The 12479-nt window shown below is 37.8% G+C and overlaps 1 protein-coding gene across 2 annotated transcripts in view; it reads right to left on the minus strand.

Annotated features, from left to right (window-relative positions):
- Positions 1 to 258: 258 nt before the first annotated feature.
- The window catches only part of Dip-B (Dipeptidase B), a 36659-nt gene continuing 24438 nt past the window's right edge, over positions 259 to 12479 (minus strand). For both annotated transcript variants that reach the window (XM_066725454.1, XM_066725453.1), the window contains exons 2-8: positions 10491 to 10772; positions 8996 to 9104; positions 5151 to 5298; positions 2703 to 3055; positions 1755 to 2033; positions 1285 to 1524; positions 259 to 1098 (exon numbers count right to left, since the gene is read on the minus strand). In XM_066725454.1, the coding sequence (XP_066581551.1) occupies positions 616 to 1098; positions 1285 to 1524; positions 1755 to 2033; positions 2703 to 3055; positions 5151 to 5298; positions 8996 to 9104; positions 10491 to 10768 (1890 nt within the window). In that variant the 5' untranslated portion in view covers positions 10769 to 10772 and the 3' untranslated portion in view covers positions 259 to 615. The remainder of the gene's footprint in view (positions 1099 to 1284; positions 1525 to 1754; positions 2034 to 2702; positions 3056 to 5150; positions 5299 to 8995; positions 9105 to 10490; positions 10773 to 12479) is intronic.

The following is a 12479-nucleotide window of genomic DNA, read 5'->3' on the forward strand; positions in this document are numbered from 1 at the left end:
TGTATTTCAAGAGATTAGTAACTTATGGGTTTTTACAAGTTTAAATTTAAAACTTTTTATACGTCTTCTTATATGAAACAATATTGAAATAATAAACTAAAAAAATAATAGTTACGGTTTGTGCTGTGTGAGTATTCCACTCAGTAAACATATATTTTCATAAATTATAATAAAAATATAATATATTTTATTCTCTTTATATAAAAAATCTACATTACCATTAATTTTACATAATGTATAGTAGGTAAGACGAATAAAATTATGATACACGAATAATCAGCCAGTTACCGACTGCTGAGTAACTTAGCAGCAATGGATACAAAGTATCTACGTTATCATTGATCGATTATGAAGAAAATTGATAATCCTCTTAATAAATATAAAAAAAGGATTATTTCCCTATTTAAAATAAAATTGTATAGAAACTTTAAAAAAATAAAAGATTTTAGCAAACAAATCGTGATGATAGAAAATTGCTTCAGCAATTACTTTAGAGATTGTATAATTATTCAAGGAGAAACAGGACAACGCTGAAATCTAGATCAAAAATTCTTTTTACGATTTTGCTAGTTAGCATGGGCACAGTTAGGTCGATGTTATTGTTAAATGGAACTGTCAGTTGACCCCGTTTCGCCTTTGAACATTAGGCGGACACAATGGTTGTGTAACACAAATCCGATCGGAGCAAGGTTGACGGGCTGGACACGGTCCGCGAGTTGGTGGTAGGCGGCAAGGTTCACTGCAGTTTGGTTTTGTAGGACAAACTGGTTCGCAGGGGACCATACAGGGTTTGGGACAGGGATTGGGACAGGGGTTGGGACAGGGGTTGGGACAGGGGTTGGGACAGGGATTAGGACAGGGTTTGGCGCATGGGTTGTTGCAGGGTGGCAGGCAAACTGGCTTGCAATCCACTTCGCACAGATATTGCATTTCATACGGCACGTCGTTGCGTACAGTTAGACACTTGCCCTGAATTAGGTAGCAGTAGGACAGGGCTAGGACAGGATTGCCGAAGTATGGGTCTCCGTAAGGTTTTGGCGTTTGAGCAGCAATGTCAATGTGCGAGTACTTCAGTGGCGTACAGGAACAAGCACCGTGCTGCAATCGATACACACAAACAGGGATTAGTATTACAACCAAGCGTCATATATCATTTGAGTGCTTCTGCGTTTTTATCAGCGGTTTACATCAGTGCCAACGATAAAACATTTACGATATAAATGTGTTTAATGAAAATAGAGCAAGTTGGAAGACTAATAATTTGACTCGAAGAATTATATTTGCCTTATTGAGACCGGAAGCCATGATCAAAAAGGCTGGTGAGTGTTGATGACCTCGGGTGATTTGCGTGGACCGCTTGTTTTCTGCCTGAAGAACATCGTCACCTTCCGAACGCCCCTCGTGGTAGCGAAAATCTTCCCTTCGAATTCTCGATATCTCAAATGGATCCCCCACCGTTTCACCCGAAGCTTGAAGCCTCTCTGCGTTACTGATAAGCTTCGCAACAGAATTATCCATAATGACCTGAAAAATGTTCGATATTAAAACAATGTTATCATCTTGGAATTCTTTTGTCTATGTGCATGAAGTATTATTTCCGATAAAAATGAAACGTGATTAAAGTTTATCAAAGATTTTATGGGGATTAAAATTTAATATAGGATGCAAGAGAATATTTTGCAAAGGCTGTATAGCGAATAATGTTGGACGATAAGTTTTTAGGAAATAGATATTTTGTAAGAACAGGTACTTACGGAGTAACCAGGGCCAACAGTTTGCGTAGCGTGGTCAGAAAGAGTAGAGACAGTGAAGATGTGTGGATTATTGGAACAGAGAGCCATATCTTTCAAATGGCAAAGGACATCTGCCATGACAAGCCCGCTCTCGCAATCGGTATTACCAATTCGTATTCTCACTCCAGACTTTGCTGCAATAATTTCGTCAGAGACGAAGGAGTTTGCGCCCACGCTGTTTCTAACGACACACAGGCCGATGACAATCTTTACCGTTGGTGGCTGCAGAAGATTCGCCACCTAAATCAAAATGTAAATCATTACTTTCAGCGCAAATTGAAACTTCCTACGATGTTCCAGAAAAATCCTAATCATATGCGTTTGCAACATTTGCTTCAAAAAGAAATAAAAAACTTTATATCGTTAAACAATTGCATGCAATGAGTAAGTTTGTTTTTGGTAAACAGTGGAAACAATTAAGAGATTTCTTTTAAGCTTTAAAACATTTTGATGTTAGACCATTTGGGCAAAATTTTAACGTCAGATACATATAGATATAAGGAATCTATGAGAAAAATTTTGATTATTTCGAGTTATCTACCGAGAACGTAGATACTTATTTTTATGTCAACATTGAAGAATCAACTACCAAAGGAATAGAAATAAACATTTCTAATCATTTTTTTTACCAGAAGTGATGCTATTTTTTGTGCAAATGAATACAGTGTGCTTCTTATAAGGATGATGAAATTTGCTTGAATCGAACAAATGTTAGCTTACAACTTCTATCGAAAGTATGTAATTCAAGGATTAGCTAAGTCCTTTAACAGTCAAAGGAACATAATTATACCTTAAATACTAGATAAGCAAAGAGAGAAGAGCTCGTGCTTAGAAAATTGTGGTAAATTATTTGGCATGCTACTTCGAGCACGTTTGTTTTTTCAACGAACGAAGACAAATAGTACTAACCTGCATGAAGCCAATGCAGGCAGCAGCCCCACATTTATCTAGAGACCCTCCGTTCATGTTACCAGAGCACTTTATATCAACGCCACCGGTATTGTAAGTGACACCTTTTCCTACCATCAGGATCGTCTCCAAAATACAGGAAGGATTGAGGGGTTCGTAAGTCAAGAAGATTATCCTGCCAGCGTGACGAGGTATCACTGAAGCAGCCCGGTTCACGCAGGCGAACAATGGATATTCTCGCAAAAGGGTGTCCTGATCGGTGACCACTTGAATGGTAATTCTTGTGCCACAGAAGAGCTCAGCAACATAACTTTCTATCCGTGCTGGAATCATTCTCTCCGGATCAGCCATTCCTTTAAAAATAGATATCATCAAAAATTCATTTCCCCTTCAACTATGATCTATCAATCAAGTAATTAAAAGAAACAGGTTTAATCAATTAGTTTTCAATTTCTTCGATCAAACACTCCAGTCCCCTACATTATGAAAATTTAATATATCATTTCATCCTTTCACAAAATTTACATTTTTATAATGCTGTACGATCAGGATATCATATAATTATATTAAGGATAAGTATATTGTAATTTCTCTCTTTTAATATTAATTCTATCTTTTTGTATTAATGAATATTTGAACAAAACTTTTCATATTCCATATTGTGTGTAAATATCATACTTGAAAATAACAAATAAAAAGAAGCGATTTTGTTTAATGAGGAAAAGCTCCCACGGATTATAATATAGTTTAGCTGGATTAATTTTTCGATTTAAAAAGCTTTTATTAATTTCACGAATCTCAGAATCATTTTACAATTGAAAAGTATATTAATATTACAAGCCAGCATGATTTTCCTGGTTGTCAGTTTGATGTCATTCTGGACAAGTTTTTTCATGCTGAATTTCAAGCTGGTATCTGAATTTACTAATAAAGTTAGGGTTCTAAGGTAAACGAGGTTAAATTGATTAAAAATGGCTATTTTTTCACATATTTTCTTCTATATTTTTGAATGCATCAATTTTATCTGGAATATTTCGAGCATTATTGGTACCTACACACAGTACTAATCTTCCCCTTCAAAATCTGCTAATTTGGTATGGTATTTGGTTTATAGGATATGCTTTAAGCTATGAGAAATAATTAAATACGCGTTATTGCATTGATCTGACCTTGAATACTTAAATTAACAATGTGAATGTCTATACGGATCCATTCCATTAATACCAACATGAAATGAAGTAGCAATATTCTACTATAAGCTGTATAGGCACTAACCTGTCGATGTTACCGTTCTGGGTTATAGGGTTGAGTATAGAATTACTAATTTAAATAATGATTACATTTAATAGACGATTTCTCCTCCTGACATAGGACTTTAACTTAAAATGGTATATATATTTTACGAATCAAACTCGTAGCCAGTTTATTAAAAATGGTATTTATTATGAAAAATATAATTAAAAAGATGCTATTTTTAAGCATGCAAAGTAGATTTGCTTGGAAACTTGATATATTAGGTAAATCCGGGTGTCGGATTCGTTTTCATCGTTAAAAATTACATCGGAAATGATATAACAATTGAAAATCATAATTTCTGACCCTTATAGTTTCAAGCCTGGATTATCATTAATTTCTTTGAACAAAAAATATAACTGAAAAATATACACTGAACAAATTTGTTTTATTAGGGAGATATTCATTAACAAGAGCAGACGCAATTAAGTCATTGAGATTAATTTGGTAAATTTCATCGTTTAATAGTTCATTATTAAAACGAAAGATTGTTAGAGTATGCTAATAGTTTTGGGGTAGGAGGGAAAACGGTTAAAAGATTAGCAGAATTTGGAGAGAATAGCGATCGAACTTATCTCCAAAGAAATTGTTTTGAAAAGTAGCTTAAAATCTCATGAAATGGAACGGGACAAAAACTCGAAGAGGATCGGGAAGAGGAAGATGAAGAAAATTGTAGAGTAAAAGACGTCACGCGATTATACACTCTATTAGCTGTTCGTCAAAGAAGTTTTAATCAGTAGTCATGAAGGTTTTTTCCTTCTGGTATTCTTTACTTGCAAGAAAAGTAGTGCTATTACACTGTAATTTCTTGTTTGCAAAAATGCAACGATAATCGCGTGTGCAACTTTGTAACTTACAATCGTCGTTGAAAATATTAAAATTTTAAACGTTACAACAATTTAATGATAACAACCAAATAAAATGTTCACTTTTGCAGTCCAATGTAAAATTTAACAAGTTAACCTTTGGTCTTCAAGTTTTTCATGATTTTTGCTGTAATTTTGCCAAGATAATTTACAATGTAGCTCAGTAAGGAAGTGATCTATTCTTCCACATGCAGAAGCTACGGATTGGAAACTAACTTAACTCGTACTTACGTTAACCTAGCACAGTTCGTATTCTTAATTGGAAGGAAGGAAGGAAGGAAGGACTCACCTATGTCTCTTGCAACATATCTACCGCTCTCCAATGCCGAAGCAAGCTTCACGATGCCCTGGAGCTTCTTACTACAGATCGGACTCCAGACTGCCAGTTGACACGCCTTGTAGCATCGTTCCGGACCCACTTCTCTTACACCCAGGGGCTGCAAAATTATATTTACCAAGTCCATTGGAAATGTTCAAAAACTTACTGCTGCAACTTTATACGCGGAAATGTCGCTAATTTCACGAATCCCACACTAATACGATAATTCAATGATTCGGGCAGGATTAACAGGAAGCTCCCTCATTACTGATAAGCTCCAAGCTTATCCTTGTTAATTTTCACTCTACTGTCAAACATCGCAGGATTACAATTTGAAAAATGAGTGTAATCGAAATGTTTATACAGTTTTAATATCGCACGGATGAAAAGTGGATAATGTTAAATCAAGGGGAAGGTTACTTTGCATTAATTAAGACCAATTAAAGGATATTGAAAACGTAGGATCGATTTGTCGCAAGAGCAACTTGCACGTTTCTTCCGAAAGTTCATCGGAGAATTAAATGAAGCGAGGCGGGGAATGGGTGATGAGATCTGGGTGTCCTGGTGCGGTGGTGTTGGTGAGGGCACTGGTAGTGGTGGTGGTGCGGAGGGGCAGGGCAGATGGAGGTGGAATAGCGAAACGGTGGAAAGTGGCTCGCAATGGCGTTTCGATAACGCGCCAGCGGAATTCCATGGGCGTCTTCCGGTATTTGAAAAACGATGCCTCGTATTTGCGCGCGGCAATGCACGAATAAAAGGATACGAGTGGCGCTGGTGTCGGTGTTGGCGCCGTTCACGTCGGGAAGAGGGCTCGGAGTATTTCGCTAATTAGGTCGCTTCGCCAACCGCAAGGTTTTAGGAATGCTAGGTATTCGCTACTCCGGAAGGCCAGCCACTCCCGTGGGCATCGTCCCCCCCCCCCCTCCCGCCATTGTGTCCCCTGTGAAACCTTTCGAAACCCGCGTCTCCAACCCCGTCCTCGCGCCTCTCCCCCTAGACACCATTCCCTGTTCCCTCATTGCCCCATTTATCCCCGATCCACGATCCTTATCCCTGGTCTCATCTATACAATTTCCTATTCTCTCTCTTACGCGCGCTTGCCCCTTATGTCTCGCTTGTACAGTTCTGCTGCCTCCCTAATAAGCTTCGCCTGCAGGAATTATCTTAGTCTTCGAATACACTTCCCAACCTAGCTGGTCTTCCCTTTACCCTTCCAAGCACAACATTCTCCGCTCCTAAATATATATACACATGCACACACACACACACACACATATATATATATATATATATATATAGGACTGTGAAAATCTTACGCTACAATCTTTCCGCCACCCCCCCCCCCCCCCAATATCTATCTACCTATCTATCTATTCTAGTATTATAGGCTACGCTTCCCATGGATAATGCTTTAATACTTGATCAGATAGCTATAGAGAGGGATTAAATCCAATCTAGGAATTTACGAGTTCAATTTTGCACCTGAATGCTCATCAGGTTTAAACTGATTAATGGCCACGAATACTTGAACAATTTTTCTCCAGCGATCTGTATATGAAAGATTTTGTTATCCAGCCAACAATCAAAATATATCGATCGATTACGGAAATCCAAAGCCACTTTGCATTAACTATTCATAACTTCGTTATTTTTAAGCTCAGTCTGCGGTGGAGCAAACCGAGGGTAAAGATGATATTCTAATTGGATTTGTCTAGATCAACCGCCACAGCCATGGATATATTTTATTCCATTATTATTCAAATTGAAAGTGAAAGACCTTGTGGAATTACTCGACCAGTATGCGATAATTTTAGCTTCCGTTTCTGCCATTACAAGCGTTTGTTAAGCTCCTGCAAAATTAATTAAGAATCAGCACGGAACTGGATCAGATATTGCACACACGATAACGCTACACGATAAGGTTTGTATATGATTTATAAAAAACGTAGAGTTTATCCCAACGAGTGAACGCACTCTTTATGAAAGATAAGAAGAGGTTGGAGTACGGTTAAGTTTATGCACGACTATACCGTGGAGATCGATCCATTGTAATTGTAAGACAGCCCACACACTTATCCATCAGACGCAACCTGTGCTAACTCTGTCAGTGGCAGGTGTTGTTTGATGACCGTGTTAGCTGTGCACTTGGTTGCCAACATCTGCCATCGACCAGCGTTAATTCAAGATGTCGATGTCAGGCAAGGCGGAACATCGTAACAAATTTCCGCACTGCAAATATTATTAACTGGCTTTATTATACAATCGATAAAGCTAGACATAATATAGTATTTGGATTTATCGTGCTATACGGTATCTCGGAACAATGGAGTTTATGCGATATTAGCCAGCTGAATTATACAAGTTCAATTTCAACCTCCAAAGCGAACAAACGTATAGAACTTATAAGATAGCCAGTTGCAATTAGTCTTCAGACGTAGATTCGATGGATTTAGTAGTGTTAACGTCATGAGCAAGTTGGAGAACCAATCAAACCGCGGCAGCCCAAACTCTACTGAAACACGAGCACAATTCCTTCTCTTCTCTGGCAGTAACCAGATACTCATCCTGCGAACATTGTTGCATTCGCGACTGGATTGGGTCTGGACTGATCGGTTGAAACTCGAATGTAACCACAGCTCAACTCGCTATCTCAGAATTACCGGGTTATCTCATTTAAATACTTGGATAAAAATCACGAAAATTCCAAGTGGTTCTCGCAAGGAACCACCAGCTTGGTTATAAGGTTCTTCCTGGAAAGGTCCCATTTTTTTATTAAAACTATTTTGTATAATTTTATAGTTATATAATATATAAAATTCCGTGTGGAGAGGATAAAAGGTAACGTTGAAACGGGTAATAAGAGACAAATGTAACGGCAATGTAATTGGACGTATCTTCCACGTTCGAGAAACATTCCGGATAAAGGATGAGCGTATATGCATGTTATTCTTTTTCTCAGCAATAGTAGAGAGTCCAATTATATTTTATTAATGAAATTTATGAACTTTTTCATAGATGTGCTATATTTTCTCCATTCTTTTAAAGTATGTTGCTTTAAATTTTATAATGCATTTCCTTGGAAAGTGGTATACCTTTAAGAGTGCAGGAGTCACGCGTAATCCTCAAAGTTACCATAATAATATAACAAAGAAGATTTTGGACGCATAGAAAAATCTGCATAGGATAAAGGTGCTGCGCATGAAAGATTGAAGAAGGAGCTGAGGTATGTGTATTCGGATTCTCTATATTTTAAAATATATATATATATATATATATACTTGGTAAGAACATCGTTTTCCACATTAGTCGTGTATCATTTAAGAAATCTTATTTGCGGATACAAAGTAAAAATAAAACAAAAACAATATTTTATCCGCATGCTTTTGATACAGGAGAAAAAATGACTAGGTTATAAAAGCTTCTGGCAAGAGCAAATTGACGGGAAAAGGTTCTTTTTAGAACAGTGGCAAAGTAAAAAATCTAGAAGGAAAATACGATTTAAATGACACAAGTTTATGAAACATAAAAATGTAAAAAAATGTATCCCTCTGAAGAGACCGTAGTAGTAAAAGAAAAATTACCACGTTGCATTAATCTTTTAGTTCGCGACGTTGCGTATACGCGTGACAAGGCGATGCGTGTGCCGGAGGGGGGGGGGGTGCTTGCAAGGGACAGTCGTGAAAAGCTTGACCGTGTGAATTCTAAGCCAAATACTCTGTATTACGTAGTGGTATAAGGCCAGTTATTTCTGTCCGGAAATGAAGGAGTGAAAAATGTAAGAGCGCGGATGAAATTTCGTATCTTTTCAAACTTACCACATAGAGGCCTTCCAGGGCTCCGAGAAGAGTAACGAGCTCGACATTCTCAAAGCGAACATCCGGCAGAAGTACGAGCATGGGACATCTTACGCCAGCTTTCAACGCTCTGCAAATTCAAGATCAGATTAAGGTCAGCTTATTGGATAAGATGATCGTGCGAGACGAAAACCGAGGATCGATAAATTATAACGAACATGTAAGCGGTAATGCGAGGGGTTTGCTCAGCGAAAATTCAATTCATTTAATTGTGGCTCGGTCGATTAAATCCGTGTTTGCGTAATAAAGGGCAGGAACGAGTGATAATGGAGAACAATATTATTTACCGGATTGGTTTACTTTCGTACTGCACTGTCTGACCTAGAGGCATTATATCGAACACCAAAGCGAGCTTTGAGCTCGAACCGTATTACCAGAACAAATTGTGCGATATTCTCTTTTCAGCCTGGTAAAAGCTCGTGCGTTAAAACAGCCATTGGTTGCTTTAAGCGGCCACGAGAATATTACAACTTTCACGGGTCAAGATGAAATCTACAATTCGAGCTTCATAAACGTTCTTGGAAACTTGAAACGATTGCGCGTAGCATTCCGAGAATTCCATGATCGCCTATAGTACTGGAATTTCATTTTTCAACCAAATTTCAAGCTAATCGGACCGTTGGCTCGTGCGGAATTTTGTTCGTATATATAGAGACTCGTGCACTGACACATGAAGACACACACACATGGGCGGACAAAGGAAGCGGCATAAGCGGATACAGGAGTTGGCGAATACACTTTTCCATGTTCGAGTTGCGGGATAAGCGTTACTGTACAAGATAGAGAATAAAAGGTGGTAAACGAAACAGTGGAATGAGATGGGGGGGGGGGGGGGGTCGCCCGCGGTTAATGCTGTCTAAAATTGAAGGCGTGAGACGGAGAAGCTCTTTGATTAATTATTTGGAACGATACACTAAATTAGAGCGGCTCCTGCATGCTTCCTGTGAATCGATACTTCCAATTCGTGTAAACGACTCCAACCATAGGACCCTTTTTTTTGTTTCTTCGTTAAACCAATTATCTGATTTAATTAACCGGTAAGAGTTTCGAAAAGACTACGAAGCGTTGGCCATAAATACATTTCCTACGACAACCATTTGCAATTTTTTTCAACCCCCGTGCAATTTAACGAGCTATAATCTATTTTTCAATGCTCCTTCTAAATTTGCAACGTCACGGTTATCGCGGATTGAAACAAAAAATAAACTGGCTCCTGGAAACAAAGATTTTTATCAACGGTGAAAGGACGAGCTTTTTTTTGACAAGGAACATTTTTAAACGGGAGTCCTGTGTAATGTTGTATGCTCTAAAAATGTTTATATATACATATATATATATATATATATATATATGAAGTTGTGCATTTACATCGGATTGCAAAAGAACAACATAATTATTATTACGTCAAAGTTATTGTTGCGTGATGAGAGAATGTAGTAAATTTACAGTTTGTTACCTTTCTACTCCTTTCCTTGCTGCCTCGCCGAAACTTCGGACGTCGTGATAATCCAGATTCAGTGGACCCGTTGGGCTATATATGAGCCTTTTCGCGGGCAAATTGATCGGCAAAACGGCGCCGATTACATCCAGGGCCGAATCAATTTGAGCCGCACTGAATAAAACAGTCTTAAAGGGTTCTGGCTCACTGAAACCAGGCGCGCTTCCAGAAACAAGAATTATTCCATCGTAATCGCAGCCGCATATATTCGGTTCTATCTTAAGCTGGCACGGCATCCACCTGTAATAAATTATTTTCCATCAATGCAAGTACACGCTTTCATTTTTTCTCACTTCTCTTATTATTATTTAAACCTTTCCCACGTTCCCTTCGGACGCAAATTGATCCGGGATTTTCGCACGATTCCTTGAAACTTATCGCCGCAAATATTTGACATGGTTCAACGATTATATTTGCATAATTAAAACTTTTCGGCGAAAAAAGCGGTGATGCTAAAAAGTTATAAATTATAGTTTCTTGCTTGGCGAGTGTAAGATTGAAACAATAAACATTTGACATTGCACTCGCGTGCGATATTATGTGTCTTGGTTCGATCTGTGAGATTCGACCGATTTTGCGTTAACGTGTGAAAATTTGCTAAAGTTGTTATCCAAGTTGTACGGGAGTGTAAGGATAAATTTTTTTGTTTCAAATAAAAGCACAGGTTTCGTAAAAGATGACCTGATGGAATATGCAAATGCAATTCAAACTTATAGCAATCTCTGGCGACTAGTATCAAGTCTTTGGAGAGGGGGTTAGAGAGCTTAACTTACCAAATAATTTAATGCAAAGGAGATTAATTGCAGAAATAAATTACTCAGCGATTTAATCCATCGGCTTGAAATTCGTGGAATCGGCATGCTGAGCTTATCAGCCAAGAGCGAAAATATATCTGATGGAGAGGTTCGCTAAAGCGCGAATGATCCAAACTCGAATAAAATATTATATTTTATACTTTTTACTCCTCGGGGAAAAATAACTCGATCTTGTAAACTGCCGAAGGCGAGGGCGTATTTCGGTCGTTCGGATGCGAGACGTAACAGCTGCCTTACGTTTGCGATAAAAATGCGTTTCGCCAGCAAAGAATGGATTTTCCCCCCCGATAGCTCGGGAAGAGCTTTCGCAAGCTCCTTTAGTTTAGACCAGAGCATCATTTTTTTCTCCCAGATCCTTACGAGCGTTTTATTCGTTTCGCTGTCTGGCTGAGTTCATGTAAACACGTTTGTGGTACATTTTAACGAATTTTCTCTGCACGGGTCTATCCTACTCGATGTTGCAGTGTTGCGTATGTATACAAACACGTGAATACCAAAGCGCTGTTACAATTAAACCTATTATCACCATAACGACTTTTCAAACAATCCTCGAAATTTTATTAATCAGTTATGCCAGCAGTGCTCCAGTACACAGACCACTCTTCCGATCCAAATTATTTTATTTTACTTTTTCATAATTTATTAATATTTAAATAAATATTTTAATAAAAATTGAATTTTATTTAAGAGGTAGTAATAAAATGATAAAGTAGAATAAAAACGTTGTAACATTACATCGTTATCGATTCACAAAGCTTGGAATTGGGAACACAGTGCTCTACACTATCTAAAAGGTGGTCAACCTTGAATCATACTACATCGCAAAATAGGGTTGAGCCTACTCGACAGATCTCCAAAGAAGAAACTATAATGTTGACTAAAAACGAGATCAAACAATTCGTTAAATCCATCTGGACAGTAATTTTCTATCTACGATGAGAATACACGCGAAATCAATTATATGTTCTATTTATTGAAATTAAAGTTTAAAATCCATTTATGAGCAAGAGGTCAATTGGACGAAATAAATACTAGTTGAAAATTTGGCACGAATTGGCGTACACGAAATAATACACGTGATGGCATTTGTTGGAGCTTGGACGTTTTATGCTCTGTTTAATGGAGTATCATC

The sequence above is a fragment of the Prorops nasuta genome, unplaced genomic scaffold, assembly GCF_024137725.1.
Source record: "Prorops nasuta isolate Cenicafe-Biocafe unplaced genomic scaffold, Cenicafe_Pnas_1.2 PNAS00004, whole genome shotgun sequence".
Taxonomy (NCBI): domain Eukaryota; kingdom Metazoa; phylum Arthropoda; class Insecta; order Hymenoptera; family Bethylidae; genus Prorops; species Prorops nasuta.